Source organism: Vipera berus, assembly GCF_964194415.1.
Source record: "Vipera berus genome assembly, chromosome: 2".
Classification (NCBI taxonomy): Eukaryota; Metazoa; Chordata; class Lepidosauria; order Squamata; family Viperidae; genus Vipera; species Vipera berus.
In genome coordinates, this window is record NC_138203.1 from 240575559 (window position 1) to 240595475 (window position 19917).

Here is a 19917-nt window from a genome sequence, read left to right on the forward strand (position 1 = left end):
AGATGAAAGGAAAAGTCAAAACCTGAGAATAAACAAACGTTGTTTTCTTAGTCTTAGCTTATTTGACTAATAGCAAGGAATTTTCCCATGATATTGTGTAGTAGCTTGCTAAATCGGAATCCAATTACAGTGCTGAGAAACCGTTCCCATCACTATGGCAGTGCAAAAACATTCATCAGCCTTCTAAATACCAACAGAGCCATTGACATAGCTTACATCTAATTAGGTAGGAAGCATTTAAAAACTGAAACACTAATTCATTTTCATTATGCAAATTGTTAAAAAAAATGACAAGTTTTATAATGTCCTGAAAAATATTTAAAGTGTCGGTATGTAATCTGGTTTTGTCTTAGGGGAACTAATATGTCTAAACGCAGCTCATCCTTTCTAGATAATCTACCTGAACAAAAAGTGTGGCTGAATATCTAATCATCCTCTGTAGCTGTAAAGTTCTGGGATGAGGTTGTGGATCTTCATTCAGCCCTAAAGTCAGAATCTTCTTGCTGAAACACACACAAAAAAAGAGTGAATTAGAAATACATAACAATCAGCTAAGAGAAATAAACACTAGCAGACAGAAATTTAAGTATTAATAAAGTATTAATAAACCATGTAATTGGCAACATGGATTATTTTTATTTTTGTTAATAATATTATTTATTTAAAACATAAAATATAAAAATACATATTGAATTCCAACCCCCTCTGTTGCAGTAAAATAAGACATTAAGATCGAATCTCAACTTTTTACATTTCTATAGTAATATAAACTAGCCACTTCTGTATCAACAAATCAGTCTAATCAGTAAAACCCAAAATCATAGGATCATTTTTTTCCACCTCAAGCACAAAGTCCAGAAGAGATTTCCAAGTAGAAACAAAAGTACGTATGTTCTTTTCTTTTATCAAAACAGTCAGTTTAGGCATCTCTGCTAATTCCATGAGCTTTTGTAACCATTCGTCCATGGTAGGAACTGAAGCTTCCTTCTATTTATTTTGACAGTAAAATATATCTCATTATGTTTATGCCTCCTTTAAAAACAATGTTCATCTTCACTGAAAATTTAAAAAATATATAAAGGCAAGCAAAAAATAATCCAATAACAATTTTCATCTTCATATTTTGTACTTACCTTAAAGCATCTATTAATTCATACATTCTCTGTACTTCCATTCTAAGATTGCTAGCACGTTCAAGACTGTATGTTGTCTCTCCAGCACTGGAAGAAAACATGCACATTTAAATTTTCCCAAATTGTTACCCATATAGATTCAGCAGTTATTTTGTAGTAGAGAACTATATAGACACATCTAAAACACTATTCTTGTTCATTTGTGAACTGGGAATGAGTTATGAAAGGAAAGTTTTGAATATCAAATATATATCTTGGTGCGTTTTTGTTATCAATTTTTCTCAAAATTATTTAGTTCAGAAAAAATGAGTTCTACATGGTTAAACATCATTTTAGAGGGAATCAGCTTGATTAAAATTAGCATCACTAAGCTCAACATGAATAAAAATGCATTTATAAGGACACAAATCCAAACATATACAAAATCAGCCTTGGTAGCCAAGTATTTATATCAGCTGACCATTGTGGTTCTCACTTTGTTTTTGTCCTAGAGCTTTTGGTATATTTCCCTTTCAACTTTTGAAATTTTATTTCTCACCATATCCATATGAACGCCTATAAACATATTGTCAATGCTGAAATTAATATTTTATAATCTTTATTAATGTTTTATAATCTACTGCAAATCTAGTTGGATTTGAAAAGCTGAATTTGGAATAACCAAGTATCTATTTTAAATGTCTGTTAAAGAAATTTAATTCCAAAAAGGAAAGAAGAATGATTAGGCTTTCAAGTTCTTTATTATTTCAAAAGTTAAAGCATTTATTATGTATGAAAATGATCCTACGCAAACTTATCTGAAAGCAAGTTCCAACTCAAAGTCTATTACTTAATGTGGATTCAACTTACAAATTAAAATCTTCATTTAAAAGCACCAGCAAACTTACAAAGTCTGTCCAAATTCCATAACCTATGGCTCACAAGGGCAGCCATATAAGCCTTTTGAATCAAATTCAGAAAATATAATTATGTAAATATCATCCAGTACTGCTAACAATGAAAAAAATATATAAGGAGATTTTTGGACATAGTGTGAAAATTGATTCTAAGTCTCAGTTAATAATAAGACAAATATAACAGACCACTGTCCCAAAGAAAACAGTAAATAATAACTTTGTATTATATTGTACTTTTTACAAAACTGAAGTTTCCAATATTAGATATATTCCAATAACTAATTAGATATTAGTTATTTTCTGATTTCTTTTAAATAACACAATCATCTAATCACTTGTTATAAAAAAACTAAAAAGGCTTACTTTAATGATTCTGCCATCTTTATGTATTCTGGGGCCTTCTGGTCAACTTTTTCCATGTAAAATCGGAGTTTCTTATTTAATAAGAAATCAACAGATTAAAATTAAGTTACTCACAAGAATAATTCAAATATAAATGTGTTATATGCATCCTATTTTTCCTTTTCTTTACGTGAGTTTGTTAAGTTGACCTAATTCTATAGATGATCAAGATGTATTAACTAAGATGATCAGAGTCTATCAGACAAAGTAAAATATTTTACTTTCTTGGTAAACTGTCTCAAAGGTCATTATGAAATGGGGCAAAACTTTACCTGGAAAAAATATATCATTTTTGAACTGAACATTTTCTGTCCCACAATATTGTCAATGCTGATAGTACAAGCAACTTTTTCATACACAAATTATGTAAAAAATATTTAGAAAAATCATCCAGAAAATTTTCCACTTCAAAAATCTCTGGAAAACCAACATTACAGTTGAACGAACTATGAAACAGATTGACACAATTTTTTAATTCAATTTGAAGTGCTCTTTAAACACTGTTTAAAAACAAAGAAAAAAGAGAAATTCTTATGGTTAATAAAGAGAGGATGAAATGTGTGAAAGAACAAACACACACACACACACACAGCTCAGTCATTGTTATTTTAACATATCTATAAATTCTAGTCATTCCCATTTAGGCTTGTAGAAAATCTGTGAATTTGAAATTTACTTTTGCACGGCTTTACTGTCAGACGTAAAACTTACTAAGTGAGAAAAATACTCAATGTTTGCATTCCATTTCAGTTGTTCAAATCCTACCAATTTTGACACACTGTGCTGGTGCTGGACTATTAAAATAACTTCTAAAATGTGGAGAATATTTACTCAACAAAAGGGGAAAAAACACTTTTTACAAGAAAATACTGACACTTAACTGGATTATGAAACTAGCAGAGACCACTATACTACAAAAGTCTATAAGAGTACCAGTTTGATTAAATCCCTGATTGTAGAGTCTGCAATTTCCTTCACAAAAGATTCAAGAAGTGGATAAAAAAACCTAAGTGGAGGAAACGGGACCTCCGTTACAAAGATTGGTGGTAGGAAAAGGAATGAATCCATTTCACATAATATTGTGTGCTTGTATTAGCTGTATAGATCCAGGTTTTGCAAGCAATGTGGATCTATTCTTTTTGTCAGCAATGCACAGTATTCAACTGATATTTTACTAGTCTACTAAAAATGGTAAACTTTGCCTATAGAAAATCAGCTGGCCATGTCTGCATTGCTCCCAGATCTGTAATATGCTTTTTGAACTGTAATGACCAAGATTACATGCGGTATTCTAACAATAGCAGCATATTGGTAAATAGTTTATACAGGAACCAAACTAAAGCTCTATACCTATCCTACAATGCTTGTAAAAAAAATTCAAATAAATTGTCACTCAAACAAATCCAAGCTGGGAAAGCAACTCCTGTTTGAAAAGCTTCTAAATTTGTGAGAACAGTTGGATCAATCTGTCTGAAATTTGGCAGGGAAAATATCCCCTGAAGTGAAACAGTAGCTGCAAATCTCATCCATTTTTGTCAAATGCAAAAGACTACAATTTGTGGATTTCTTATAATAGTTAAGAGTAACACAATTTCAGTAATAATTGAAATTATCATAACTTCAGATTCTCCAAAGTGAGATTCTGATAGAATGAATTGGGAAGTTTCCAAGGTTATTTCAGCCAAACTCTTTATTTTCTAATCACCAAAGCTAAACCTAATTTTATCATCAATGAACAAACTTATGGTTTTCTTTTTTTAGCATAAACAGGTCCTAGTCTCTTAAAGTTACTCTCACAAAAATTATTATGTATGCTATTGATAATAAGTCTAATATGAGTCTTCATCTCAGTCATTTTACCTCATACAGTTTCACGATATCTGGTATATATTCTCTTTCATCAATCTGTTGTTCCCTTTTGAGCAGTGTATCTTTACAGTGTCTACAGCAACGGATTCGATCATCATCCTTTTCATCCAAAACAGAACTGACACTGCTTATACTACTGATGCTACCTCGTCGAGAGCCCTGGATGCTGTTGGGTGAGCAGCTGGGGCTAGTATGAGAGGCCAGGACTTCCTTGCTAGCAGTAGTAAGTTTGCCTGAAAGGAGAGATCGACAAAATATAACTGACAAGATGTAATTGTCCTGATGACAGAACATTTATCTTGAACACAGGTTCAAATAATTCTGCTCAACTCCATCTACACATAAAAACAAGAACTGCAATGAAACTGTACTCTAAAAATTGGCTGCTGCAAATGTTTTTCCCTGTACAACTGTAAAATATTACATTCAAAGTAAATGTGAATATTTATACGTCACCTCTCACGAAATCTAGCTACTAAACAGGCAACTGATATTACTCACTGTAGTAATGGGATATTTCTATTTTGAGGTGAAGAAACTTTCTAGTTATTATATGAGACTTCTAAAAGGTGTAGAAAAGAGAGGAGTGATTTTTCCCCCCATCTTTTTCTAAATACATTCTGGAAATTAGTTTTTAAAATGTAAAACAGCTTTGAAAAGCTATTGACAACATAGAAAAAATCCTGGACCTAAAACTAGCATTTTCATATCAAAACTTTAATGACACAATCATGAGAGACTCTGGGAGAATAAGATGCAATTTATGAGTTGCCAACTGCTCTTTGGGGGGGGACTCTCAACCCTCTCCCCACTCAAAAATAAATCCTCTGAAAATCCAGTGTACACATGCACATACACAAGGGCAACCCTTGGCTGTTATCTATGCTGCTACAAAATCAAAAAGACTTATAAATATGCCTGCCAATCCTTCCAAAATTTCCTCTACTGCTATAAGTTGGTATCTCATCAGAGCAGAAGACAATTATTCATTTTTGTGAGAAACATAAAAGCACGGCAATATTTTTTTCCTTAATTCATACCATAATAATGTTTCAGTGATACTAAGCCAAAATATGATAAATCCTAAAATGGAATTAAGGCACTCCTCCTAACTCTGGCCACTGTACTCACTTGCAAAGGGAAGACTGACCAGTTCCATGCACTTCTTGCACATGATAGACCCACAGAGGCGGCAGTGATGGCGCCTGTTCCGTATGCTGAATTTGTTACCACAGTCTGGACAAAATGGTACATCTTGATCACTAACCCAAGGCACAACAGATTTCTCTATTGCTGCAATAAGACGTGATAACCTGTCAGACATCATTAATGAAATCCTAGTTGAAAACATTAGGAAACATAATTCTTTTCTGTACTTACCTCTTATCTTTGCAGAATCTGTAATTGTTCTGTCAAAGGAAGTAAGCTGACCAAAAGAAAATGACCAAGAATTAGATATACATAACAATTTTACTGTATAGTTTGTCACATTATTTCAAGTAAATCAAGTAAATCTGTTTTTAACCACCTTTTCCCGAATGTCTTTTCTTAAAAATCAAATGTCGTCCCTGAGTATCTCTTTTATATCACCTTAGTAATAGACCTGCAAAAATAGTCCAAATATCCGGGGGGGGGGATAAAAAAATATTTAAAAATTTGTAGAAATATTTGTTTTAAAGATCAAAGTTTGAATAGGGGAAAAATAGTGAAAACAAATTATAAAATGAAAATTGAGATGATTTTTTATTTTTTCTAATTAAAAAGTAAATACTGCTAAAGAAAAAATATGTTCCTTAATTCCAATTTCTATTCAGTTCCTTTCTATATACTAGTTAGACTAAAAAGGGAATACTACATTTCTCACATCCAATCAATAGCAGTACCGCTATTAATAGGACACTTCAGAAATGTTAAAGTAGGGTTAGACAAAAAAAAATTTCTGCTAATTAATTTTCTGACTATGCTTTTTAGACTGCTGTATATCAATATTGGGTGAGACTAAAGCAAACAGACAAGGATCAAAAGTATATTGTGCCTAAGAGGATCCCTAGTTAAAGTAAATTATAGACCACAGCTTTCTTTCCAGAATCTTTATATTTAACATCCCCTTAGCCACTGATACTTCTTTTTGTTAATAACATGTCACCAAGGAATGCATTTTTGAATTACACTAACAAATAACATAATAAACATCATAAAAAATGTTACAGTAGCTAATGACTGGAAAAAAGATATATGCAATTAAAACATTTTAAAATAAGTTTAATTAAAAAGTAAATAAAATTAAAATGTTAAAACTACAAATTATTTACCTTTTCTAACCTGATTATTAATTTATTGACTTCCACAACATAGTGATCAATTCTGGCTGCTCTGTGTTTCTTGAAATCAGAAAGATGACTCCTTATAACACCTAATATAAAATATCCAGTTAGGAAACTTGACAGAATAATTCAACCATAAATATTCAGCTAACAGGCAGTTTATCATGTTCTTATTTCTATAAATTTGCTGTTCAGTCTAAATTTCAGGATTAAAGAATGGTAGCTCATGGATCATTTGCAATACCAAAAAGCCGAATAGTGGCTACAGTAACCAACCAATCATAACAATCAGTCAACCCAGACTGTGGTTTAGAATATTAAGCATAAACTCATTATTTCTTTAATTAAACAGCCATAATCCTTCAGGAAAATGATACAGAGAAGTAGATACTAAGGGGAGCAAAGAAACCTGGGAAAGGATTGATCTTGCCCCACTGTGTAGGCAGGGTAATTATAACTGTGGGTATTGCAGTAAAAACCCACAGCCAAATGTGGTTTGCCATATCATTTGGTATGCACAGTTAATATTGAATAGTTTAATGTGCTGTATAAACCTACCCTATATTTTAGTCTTTATTGATAAAATACTATTCTTATTGATAAGATAATGGCATTTCAGAAGACATATTTCTATTATGGAATTTTCTTCTGGTGTTAATTACCGCTAGTGCCGAGTCCATTTTGCTTTTAACATCATACATTTGTACAAATTCATTGTCTATTACCAACTATTTTCATAATACAATATGATACACATCTTCCCAGAATTCACTGGTGCTCTCTCACAGATTAAGTTAGTACAGGTACATCGATATAGATTTATACACAATATAAAAATAAATGTAGAAAGATAAAAACATCCAGCTAACTGTAACTATGAAAACTTTCACAGCTTTATTATTTCTAGATTACATAGTTCAGTATCTAGGGAGAGTAACATGCTATCTATCCTTGTTGCAAATGAATATTTCTTCATTGGTTACCTAATTCTTCCAGTTCCCACATATATGGATCCATTCCACCATAACTGTAGCCTTCATATCGTTCCTGAGACCCACCATCACTTCGTTCATCATCTCGTCTCAACAGTTTATTTTTTGCTTTTTTTGCTTTTTGAACAAGATCTAAACAAGATAAAATTGTGGATGTCACAAATTATGTTTCTACATTTAAACATAATGGTTAAGGCTTGCTTCCTTACAGTTGCCACTGTGATAGTGTGGCAAGCCCATGGTTAGCACGGAGTATGCCCCTGTACCCGATTTGCAATTTTCAGAATGTCTCAGAATGGACTGGCCATGATTTTTAAACTCAATTTGTCCTTTTTGTTGGATGAGAAAATTTAAGAGCAAAATAGCATGTGTTAAAAACAGGCCTCCCTCAAAAAAACAACCCAGGGCTGCATTTCCTAGATGGACAAGCTAAAGTGGCAAAATGGAGGCCTTAAGTCTTTGTTTAAATTTGGTTTTCATTGGCAGATATCATAGCATTTTTTCTATTCTCCCATAGGAATAGGATATAAATTATTCTAAAATTTGTAAAAAAAATAATCTGAAGATGAAAAGAATTACAAAAATTCCCATAAAACACAACCCTGAAAAAAAATCTACTTCGTCCAACCTGTTGGGAATACAAATGTATCAATTAGCCAAGCAGTCCAATTATCGACAGCCCACAGGAATATTTTGTACCCTGTATAAACTTAATTCAGGAAGCAATTTGTGCAATAGAACACTGGACAAAGCAGAAGGCAAGAGCACTTTAAAGGTAAAACAGTGACGCATTTAACAGCCTTCAGAGGACTGGGAAACTACTTGTAACAAGTGAAGGAAATTAACAGTTCAACACAACCACATGCTGTTTGTATTTTATTGTGAATGGGTTTCTAATGTATAGTTATTTAAAAGGGTGGGAAATGCCCAATAATTAGCATGTAAACATATTACAATTATTTTTACCTTTATGGCTACTACTATTCTTAAGCTCTTGTTACCAAGTTCTGCAGCCAGTGATTGAAATTGTGTGATGACTAAGGGCTGTTTACATGCCACATTTGATCCCATCAGAGTATTCCCAAGAATGACTCTGAATGTCTGAAAATATAATGAAACTCAATGCGTCAAAATCACCATGACAATCAGCAAGACCTTCAGCTAGAGATAGCTTGACTTAGTCTGGGTCCTCAGAGACAGAAGTACACATTGAACTTAGCAACATCAGTATGTATTGTGAAACAATGTATCAAGTGGCTAAAATGTAATGTAGTAAACAGCACTAAACCGATATTAACAATTATTACTGAATTTGTACTGGTTTCCCAAAATCATGGTATCAGATCGCTAGATACAGTGTTTTTCCTGTATTCTTCAGCACCCTGGTTAAAGTATTTCTTTTGTTCTGATTAAAGCAACAAGACACTTGAAGACCACCAGGAATGTCCAACTTATTTAGGTGGTAACTCAGGGGCCAACTATGCACATTCTTCATTAAACTAAAGGGAATTGCCTCATGTACTTAAGATATATCCAAGCACCCATCCAATCACAAATCATTACTTCAGCCAGAGAACTTACAGCCAATTATAAGTAACCCTCACTCTCACAATCAGCTAAAGCAGGGGTAGGCAACCTCGGCTCTTTTATGACTTATGGACTTCAACTCCCAGAATTCCTGAGCCAGCCATGCTGGCTCAGGAATTCTGGGAGTTGAAGTCCATGAGTCATAAAAGAGCCGAGGTTGCCTACCCATGAGCTAAAGCAGGAGTGTCAAACTCAATTTCATTGAGGGCCACATCAGCATTGCGGTTGCCCTCAGGGGGCCGGGTGGGTGTTGCCTGGGTGGGCGTGGCCTAATGGGTGGGCATGGCTAAAGTGCGTATAGCCTACTGGGTGGGCGTGGCCAGCTCTACAACGTTCGCATCAAGGGTGCCTATGGGGGCCTAGGCAGGAGTGGGACAGATCTCAGGGTCTCTGGCAGGAGGAGGATCTCTGGGACAGGGCCAAGGCAGTGGGGGTCGTTCCCTCACTGTTTCCAGGATGGCTTCGCGGGCCACATGAAACCACTTCACGGGCCGGATCTGGCCCCCGGGCCTTGTGTTTGACATGTCTGAGCTAAAGTAACAAACTTCCAAAGGTTTCAAGTCAATCTTTATTACTTTCAAGCTTTTAATGCGTTGGATTATTTCCCCGCTCTGTTGTGATGAGTGATCTTTTCTTCAAATGCTCCACTCTTATGTGTTTGTGGCCAACAGTTCACATTTTGTTTCCTTGGTCCAAAGCACTAACTAAAGGCTTTATTTTGCCAACTTGAAATAATGACTTTTGTGATTAGAGAAAATGTTTCTTTTTGCCAACCTTCCTCTTCAGATCACTGTTGAATAAGTAATGTTATACAGCAGAATTGTGGACAATTACTCCACAGTCTAAACTTCTACACTTGTCACATTCATTGTTTTTTTTCAGCCATTAAACAACATAAATTTTTAAGTATGCATGCAGATTTGCATAAAATTAGCGTTATTTTAGTTGTATCGTGGACAGCTTCTATTCTACACAGGGATACATTTAAACATAATTTCACCAATTATTCCTTAACTTTTGCACGCATGGAACATACCTATTACTTTATTAACAGCTAATATTAAAGATTTACAAGGGGCTTATAGTCAATATATCTATTTGTCTGAATGAAAGAGTTGCCTGACGAGAGGAGCTGTATTCCTTTGCTGGGATGGAGAAATAGGGCCCAGATCCTAAAGATCTGTTTCTGTAGCCCATCAGAGCAGTTCCTCTCTGGGCATGTTGGGGACCTGAACTCCCTTCAGCAGGGTGTGGCACAGTCACAGTTGTGGTCATAAATCGAGGATTATCCAAATACAACAGAGTAAAACACTGCTTTCACTGCTAAACTCCTTCCATTCAAAGTTCATGTGTGGGCATCATCAGTACGCCTCCCCATGAATTATGAGTGTTAACTGTATTGCCATAAGAAGAAAGGTAACATTTATTTTTAATAAACAGAAAATTATTATCACCTATACACGGGGGGTTTTTTAACACGGAGGGGATGATTTAGGCACTTTTAAGTGTGAAATGAATCCTTTAAAATATCACCCATTGTTTTTTAGGACCCTCCACCCCCTCCCATATCAGTTACATATTCCTGCTATACAACTAACAACTGGCTTTCTATTCATCTTAATAAAGGCTTACTTACTTCCATAAAGTGACTGCCAATATTTGTATGTAGTAAGCAAAAATATGTGTGTTACATACATAAAAATCTGAATTAGAACACTTACTCTTTAGTTGTCCTTTAACATCTCTGTCTTCGCTTGAGTGTTCTTCATAGTGAGATTGGAGCTGTTGAAATGACTGCAGATCCTTCAGACACAGCGGGCATAGAAAGCCCTCTCTCACCTCTCCAGGATCATCAAAGGGAGGTGTGTAGCTAGTTGCCATAGTGGTCCAAGATCCCTGAGGTTACTGCTTCTCTCCAAATCTCAGGTGCTATGGAACACTGTATGCCACGAGTAAAGAAGTGGACATACGGTGAAGAAAGAGTTATTGTTCTTATTTTTTCTGCACAGCATTCCCCTGAAAAAGATGCAAAGAGTAGATTTAAATGGAAGAAACGATTTGATTTGGTAAGTGTATTTTCTCTAATATGTTAATAGTGTTTTAATGGTTTATTTCAGAAGACCAAAGGATAGGCAACGTGGTTCTCAAAGTTGCTGAGATGTCCCAGGTACCCACTAGAATTCCTAAATTTTAGTCCATATTAAGTAAATATGAAGCTGGAATGCTGCAAGATCACCTCTATCATTGTATATGTTGACAATGATGCCTTTTGCTTCTACACCAGGGGTGTCAAACTGCCGGCCCGTGGGCCGGATGCATCACTCACACCCACCCCAGCTCTGGCAAGGGGGAAAAAGTCACAATACATCGCGACATGTCACATGACACGGCGAGTTTGACACTCCTATTCTACACAGGTCTCACTAAGATTATAGAAAGTATAACATGGGGATAGTTTATATTCTGGTAAACAAGACTTTTTGTGGACTGTTGTAATAATAGAACAGCCTTAACAATGCTTTAACAAGCAAACCTTAACAATCGTGATGCATCCACCCACCACATGCTTTCAAAATTCCAACGTGTCCCAACCCAAGAAGATTCCTTATCTCTGAAATATACTATATTTCTGTTCTGGAATATGTCCACTAAATCTTTCATCATAAAGAAAAATACTCTTTTTATATGCCTTTGGAAGCCATCCTAAATTTTGCAGACACAAATGGCTGTCCAGTCTCTTCTTAAAAACTTCCAGTGTTGGAGCATTCACCACTTCTGAAGGCAGGTTGTTCCACTGATTAACTATCAGGAAGTTTCTCCTTAGTTCTAGGTTGCTTCTCTCTTTGGTTAGTTTCCATCCTTTGCTTCTTGTCCTGCCTTTAGGCGCTTTGGAGAATAGCTTGAGTCCCTCCTCTTTGTGGCAGCTCCTGAGATATTGGAACACTGCTATCATGTCCCCCCTAGTCCTTCTCTTTGTTAAACTAGACATACCCAGATGTCCTTTTGTGAGGTATCCAGATTTCCCTCCAAATGTGCTTTGAATTCCAACAGTACAGCGCAGACCACTGGCAGATGATGGGGAAGAAAAAAATAAAAACTGTAGACTAAAACAAAATTAGCATTCTTAAAAAAAAATTTTTTAAAAAAAGTTGCTAATAATCTAAAATAGAATACAAAAAAGACATACAGCTAAAGACATTAAAGCAATCTAATTCTAGGCTTCTGTGTCAGCATCTTATATCCAGGCCAGGAAGAGGTTTTGCTACTAATTCACTGTCCAAATCTTGCCTCTTCCAAGTTCATAATTTGATTTTATGAACCCAGAGCCAAAGGGATCCAGTTCTTGAGACCAAAGCAAAAGCGGGTCGATTCCCTTGTCTCCAAAACAGGAGATGTCTACAGTCAACCACTGCAAGAGAGATTATTTGACAGCAGCCATTTCGCTCCCACACAAGGATGGGAGGCTGCTCGTTACTCATCACTTGTTTTCTGCCACCAGCTCCTAACCCAGGGGTAGGCAACCTCGGCTCTTTTATGACTCGTGGACTTCAACTCCCAGAATTCCTGAGCCAGCACAGCTGGCTCAGGAATTCTGGGAGTTGAAGTCCACGAGTCATAAAAGAGCCGAGGTTGCCTACCCCTGTCCTAACCCAACCTAGAGATAGGAAGAACCGATACTCCTCTTTTATTTTTAACATTAAAAAAAGGGCGGAGACGGCAGGACGAGCAGAAATGGCTCCTGGCATGGGAGAGGGCAGCCCGAGCCTCATAGAGAACCTGAAAAGCAGCAGTCTCGGGCGGCTGCCGAGCCCTGCCTCCTTCACCTCGGCAATCCCGAAACCCGCAGGGCGGCCCGTGAACGCCGCCCATAGGCATCGAATGGGGGAGGGAGAGAGAGAGAGAGACGGGGAGCACCAAGAACGTGTGAACGGGACCAAGCCCCAAGCAATGCCAGGCTCAGGGCAGGGCGAGAAGGACTTGCAGGGAAGGGCGGGCGAAGGGTCTCCCTCTCCGACTTCACCGCGGTAGATCCATGCGCCCTCGCGGAGGGGAGAGAAGGGGGCAAACTCTCACCTCAGCCTCACCGAGGAGGAGCAGACGGCGGCCGAGGGGATCCGATCCCGCCCCGGTTGCCCAGGAAGCGACAGGGCCCCTTTACAGGCAGCGGTCTGTCGATCGCAGAAACGCCGATGCGAAAGAAAAAAAAAGGGCAGGTCGGCCTGCCCTACGCGGAGAAAGGGCCGGTGAAGAAGAGCGCCGAACAATCGATGAGGAGGCGGAGAGCGCGGCTCCGGCGGGCCGATCTCGCTCGTCCGACTACTAGTTGGTGGGAGAGGCGCGTCGGGAGGGCCGCGTTTGCCTCCTGCTTAGATTTCCGGGTGCAAATCCGGATCACCGCTGGAGGACGGGATTGCAATTTTCCGCAGCCCAGATTGGGACTCCGGACCGATTTCACTTTGATAAAACTACATTAGGCGACTCGAGGATTTTCTAGGACAGATTGGGAAGCTAAATAACATATTACGGAAAGGAGGCAGTGCGAAATGGATCATTCGGTAGCAGGAGTCGAGCTCGCTTTGCTTTTCTAGCCCAGCACCTTGGTGGATATCGGAAAATTAGATAGGCTCGCAGACCTAGCTAGTTTTTCAGAGCTAGACCGCCAGAAAATCCAGAAGCTATAAAGTTGACTGGAAAGGAAGGGGGGGGGAAATTCTTGGAAAAGTAATTCCCAAAAATCCGGTTTTACTTCAAAAATCAAATAAAGGTAAATGTTCCCTGGCACATGCATGCTAGTCGTTTCCGACTCTAGGGGCCGGTGCTCATCTCCGTTTCAAAGCCGAAGAGCCAGCGCTTGTCCGAGGACGTCTCTGTGGTCATGTGGCCGGCATGACTAGACGCCAAAGGCGCACAGAACACTGTTACCTTTCCACTGTAGTGGTCCCTATTTTTCTACTTGCATTTTTACGTGCTTTCGAACTGCTAGGTTGGCAGAAGCTGGGGCGAGTAACTCTGTTACGCGGCACTCGGGATTCGGCTGCCAAGCTGCCAACCTTCTGATCGACAAGCTCAGCGTCCTAACCCACTGAGCCACCGTGTCCCAAAAATCAAATAGATTGTGGCAAATGGGAGTTGAGCTTGACTAGGGAAAAGTTGATTTAGAAAAACCTGACCTCAAACGTGATAGGACCCAGTAACGCTTTGATGTCCTGGTCTAAGGTTCTCATCATCTGAAACAAACACAGCCAATGCAGGCCAAGGATTAGGCAAGCTGCAGATCGTTCAGAAGGCTGTGATTCGTAAAGCTACAGGTGGAGAAACCTGAAGATTTTTAACCATAGCTACACACTTATTACACAGAGAAGTAGTGATGGCCATAGAACAGCCGATTAAAGGAACCCACAAACCCAGCTCACACAATATTTGTAGTGATGTCTCTTGGGTATTGAATTTACATACTGAGTGAACCCAGCCATTGTACTTTGTAAACTATGCTTTGTATTAGGAATCAAAATAAGTTGTCATTTATTGTTTTTATTATATGCACAAAAGTGTGAAATCCTAGCTGCCAGGTCTTTAGCTGATGTTGGCCTTCATATGCATTGAGTTTTTCCCAAAAGTCTAGGTGGATGTTGTAATGTATTGGCGTAGTATATGTATGGATCCCGTAGTGTGGCCTATTGTAATTGACAGATGGAAATTTTGTCAATACATATGCTTTGTAAAAACAATGCATCCCAAGTTTTTTTGGTAGGGCAAATACATATCTGGGTGAAAATGCCTGCCTTTGCTATTAATTAGTGGGGAGCTAATAATTGTGATATTTTAGGGGCTGGAAAGGCTTTAGTTTATTGTAGCTCTGGTAAAAAATGAGTTGTTACATTATTTTGCATGTTTTTAACTGGCACAGTTGCAAATAAAAAAAAATCTGAATTCATCCTCAGATATGATACAGGGATAAACAGCACATTAGCTTGGTTAACTTTTCAACGACTTACACTATTGAGAATTTACACTTCTAAGGAGTACTTGAATGGGTATTTGTAAACATCCCAGTGCAATGGATATTTGACTGACATTTTCCCAAGGGGCCTGACTGAAATTATTCAAATATAGCTAACTCAAAACTGCCATTGACATTATGAGTCAATGTATAATATGAAGTTCAGGAATTTTTTTTAAAAATCAGGAGCCCACTGTTTCAACAAAACATTCATTTTTGCATTTTAATGCTTCTTTATTGTATAAACATAGTGTTTTCTACTATATCTGTAGAAGAACTAGACGTATTAGACCACTACATATACCTAGGCCAACAGATTTCAATGGAAGGTGATACAATAAAGGAAATTGAACGGTGTGTTAAATGTTGGCAGGCATTTGGCAAGCTAAGTATAATTTTCAAGAACAATCTTCCCCTATGCCTGAAGAGAAAAGTTTTCGATCAGTGTGTGCTGCCTGCTCTAACAAATGCCAGTGAAACATGGACACTAACTTCACAATCGATACAAAAGCTATGAGTGACACAAAGAGCCATGGAAAGATACATGCTTGGCGTTACAAGACAAGATAGAAAGATCTGCACATGGATTAGGGAACAAACAAAAGTATACGATATCATCAAGAGAGTAAAAAAATGGAAATAGGCTGGTCACATAACAAGAAAAACTGAGGGCAGGTGGACCAAGGCAGTCATAGAATGGATCCCACTTGATAAAAAAAATGTCTATGAAAAAAGACCTCAGACAGATTGACGACATCAGCAAGTATTGAGGGCCCAATTGACAAAAGAAAGCTCAGGACCATATTGGTTGGAAACACGCAGAAGAGGACAGACAATGGCTAAAATGATGGTGAATTTTTTCCAAATGTAGCCATTCTAGGAGCTGACAATAGAGAGAAAATTGTTCCATAAAATGTGCAACTTCCTTTAATCTGTAGGAGGTGATACAAGTTCTGTAATTGTCTATAGAGATTCTCAGTCATCCAGGTCACGGTTATCCCAAGGGTGCTTTTTCAGGAGGCAACTGGACTTTCTTGTCATAAACAAGAAAGTCCAGTTGCCTCCTGAAAAAGCACCTTTGGGAGAAGTTCTGTAATTGATTGTGACTCTTTGAAAAGAAAGAAAAAGAAAAGCATAGATATATAGCACATCCACCCCCAGAATAGGAGGCGCAGTGGCCTATTGATACTGGAGGAGGTCTCTGCTTCAGTGGTTCAGGCTCTTAGCACTGCATGGTGGGGTGAGCTCCCATCACTCACCTCAACTTCTGCCCACCTAGAAGTTCAAAAGCACGTTCTATGCAAGTAGATAAATGGATGCTGCTATGGTGGGGAGACGAACTGATGCTTCATGCAGGAGGTCAGATTCCTGCTGGCTTTGAACCTTCCCAGCTGTGACGCCCATTTGCTAGGTGGCTCTGGTGGAGGGAGGTGACCCTTGAATGACACTGCAGGAAGAACCGTTCATCTTTCTGGTACGAAGCTAGATCACCCTCCTTGGCCTACCTTGGGAAGCATGTGAGCACGTACCACAACAGAGCTAGTAAATTGGCCGCCAAACTACTACTCTGCATTAGCATTGTAACCTCCTGGCTATTATAACAATGCCATACACTCATCATCACCCCCAGAAGAAAGAAAATATTAACTGACAGTATTTGCAGTAGACAGTAGAGAAGGAAATACTAGAAGACTACCAAAATACTCAACATCAAAGATACCCATCCACAAACCATGAACTCTGAAATAATCTTCCCAAAGCACCTTTTAATCCTGTCACTACCTAATGTTCTTTTGGAGAAGAGCATAGATTCGAAGATATCTTGAATGCAAACAAAGTTTTAAAATCACTGTTTCACAAGGCTAATTATTATTTTACAAGCTGTCCATGGGAAAGTAATTTGGTAATGCCACAAGGTGGTGCAGTTAGCACATACGAACAAAGGCATATTTCTTTTCTTGTTCTGTCAGACCAATTAATCTGTGATAGGCAGTACTTTTTATAATTAGTATACTAATCTGTTATATTACAGTTTACAACCAACCCACTTTTATTACTACCAGATCATATTTTTCTTTTTCTATCAGAATGTCTTTCTTTTGTTTGTATTCTGGTGTATGAAAACTACTACATGCATGCACACATACTAAAAACAAATATTAATAAATACATAATCTGAGTTATTTTTACAACTATATGGAATGCTTCATAGAAGATAGGATAAAATATTTCAGTCCAGTGTATTTGGAAAAGAAAATTAAGGAGTTTTGAATAGTTAGTCAAAAAATCCTTCTTTGGGAAGATATAATGCCCTTAGATCTGCTAAATTGTAACTTATTCATCTATATTCACTAGATATTGAATATTCATTAAATTATATAAAACAGAACAATTGGGAACAGGGGAAACTTGATAAATTATTGGCTTCTAGAGTGAAACAAGAAGAATAATCTGATAATGTTTCTACCATTTAGGTCTCAGGTTGATATATTTAATTATTGTAATTCAATAAATTTTTACTCAACTTCAGATTGGATCCTGCATTGGAACCTTGTGAATGGATTAAAGGGTTTTTTTCCCCCCACAAGATTAGATTGTTGATTTAACTGTCCCATTATAATTAAAAACAATATTAGAAACTATTAAATCCATGAAAACGGTAGTCTCCTGATCCAGACAGATGTTTATAGAAGAGTGTAAGCCGCTGGGCGAGGTCATTCGTGGTTTCGGGGTGGGGTATCATCAGTACGCTGATGATACCCAACTTTTTTTCTCCACCCCGAACCAACCCAGCGATGTCCTCGCCATGATGTCCCATTACCTGGAGGCGGTCCAGGTCTGGATGGGAAGAAACAGGCTTCGTCTCAATCCTGCCAAGACTGAGTGGCTTTGCATACCGGCATCTTGGGCTAACCAAACTATTCCACCTTTAATGATGGGGGGTGAGGTGTTACCCCCCGTTGATAGGGCTCGCAACTTAGGCGTCATCCTGGACTCACGGCTCAATTTTGAAGATCATATACAAACCGTGACCAGGGGAGCTTTTGCCCAGGTTCGCCTGGTGCGCCAGTTGCGACCCTACCTGGACTGAGATGCCCTACGCACAGTCACTCATGCGCTCGTGACCTCCCATTTAGACTATTGCAATGCTCTCTACATGGGGCTGCCCTTGAGGACCATTCGGAGACTACAACTGGTGCAGAATGCGGCTGCGCGAGTTGTGATGGGGGTCTCCCGATACTCCCATGTAACACCTCTATTCTGTGAGCTGCATTGGCTTCCGGTTGCTCTCCGGGTGAGATTCAAAGTGCTGGTGATGACCTATAAAGCCCTAAATGGCTTGGGTCCGGGATATTTGAGGGAACACCTGCTGCCAGCATCAAGTTCCCTTCGTCCAGTGCGCTCGCAGAGGGAGGGTCTTCTCAGGGTGCCGCCGGTAAAAGATTGCCGGCGGATAACACCCAGGGAGAGGGCCTTTTCTGTGGGTGCGCCTGCCCTCTGGAACCAGCTGCCCGTGGAGCTCAGGACTGCCCCTGACCTACGCTCTTTCCGCCGGGACCTGAAGACTTGGCTCTTTGAGCTTTCTGACCCAGGCTGAGAATTTTAACTGGGGTTTTATTTTCAGGGATAATTTAAACTTTTAATTCTCTTTTAACTTTGTATTTTATATTGATGTGATTTTAAAATGCCCCGTAAACCGCCCTGAGTCCTTCGGGAAAGGGCGGTATATAAATCTAAAAAAATCTAAAAAAATCTAAAAAATATATGGAGGGGATTTTTGGCTCCTGTGTTTTTGGGAGCATAAAATACAGCTTTTGTGAATTGAGTTTTTCTTTGTCCTTTTCCTATTTGATAACACACCACAGGTAATACTTGACTTACAAGGGCAATTGATTTGGATATTGACTAGGATTTCAGTGCTAAAAAATATGGTCATAAAGCACAATGGGTTGGTGACAGCAATTCCTAGAGTTCCATCTGCGGTTGTTAACCAAATCCCATGATAATTAGGTGAGGCAATTTCCTGCCAATTCCCCTCAAGCAAAGTCAGTGGGAAAGCCAACAGGAAGTTTTAAGTCTCAGGTTGGCAAGCAGGTAAGTACCTGCTGCCAGATGGCAGAAGTAGGTAAGGCAGTGCAGGGAAAGATGTGAGGGTCAGGGAGGGGTCAAGAGAGTAAGAGTTGCAGCATGGATTGGAAGGTTATAATCCACATTGGAGTGGTGATATGTGACAGGCACAAGTTGGCAAAGGTGTGAGTGTTGCACAAGAAACATAGATAGTGGTAGTGGGTAAAAGGGTGCAGGTCAGCAAAGGTACAAGGGGCATACCAGAGGTGCAGGTCAGGGAAAGTGCTCAAAGCTGCAGTGTGTTCTGAACCAGCCTGCTACCGGCCTTGCAATAAGGCAAACCCCTGTTCAAACAGTAGAGACTGGAGAGCGTCTGAGGCTGCAAAGCGTCTGCCAAGATTTATTACACAAACAACAGAACAAGAAACAAAAACACTGGAACTTGAATCCTCAAACAGAAGGGTTGCTTTCAGCAACCAGCCCTTCCCCAAACACTCCTTTTATTTAGAGTTCAGGGCGTGGCCTCCCTGTGCCTCCTTCCGAGGAGTTCCACAGCCTTTCTCTGTTTGGTCCTGCTCGACTGCCTCCTGCGTCGGGCGTCCTTGAACAGGGCCAGCTGTGGGTCATCATCCTCCGCACTATCGG

The 19917-nt window shown here is 38.6% G+C and overlaps 1 protein-coding gene across 5 annotated transcripts in view; it reads right to left on the reverse strand.

Moving 5' to 3' along the window:
• The window catches only part of RBSN (rabenosyn, RAB effector), a 36746-nt gene that overhangs the window by 5867 nt on the left and 10962 nt on the right, over positions 1-19917 (reverse strand). The window contains exons 1-10 of one of the 5 annotated variants that reach the window (XM_081318091.1): positions 13278-13381; positions 10925-11219; positions 7608-7748; positions 6613-6713; positions 5681-5726; positions 5432-5593; positions 4292-4533; positions 2393-2463; positions 1134-1220; positions 401-503 (exon numbers count right to left, since the gene is read on the reverse strand). In XM_081318091.1, coding sequence (XP_081174217.1) covers positions 401-503; positions 1134-1220; positions 2393-2463; positions 4292-4533; positions 5432-5593; positions 5681-5726; positions 6613-6713; positions 7608-7748; positions 10925-11084 — 1113 coding nt within the window. In that variant the 5' untranslated portion in view covers positions 11085-11219; positions 13278-13381. Of the gene's footprint in view, positions 1-400; positions 504-1133; positions 1221-2392; positions 2464-4291; positions 4534-5431; positions 5727-6612; positions 6714-7607; positions 7749-8582; positions 9150-10924; positions 11220-12194; positions 12269-13277; positions 13382-19917 lie in introns of those variants that run through there. The other 4 variants (XM_081318090.1, XM_081318092.1, XM_081318089.1 and 1 more) reach the window with 4 other exon arrangements.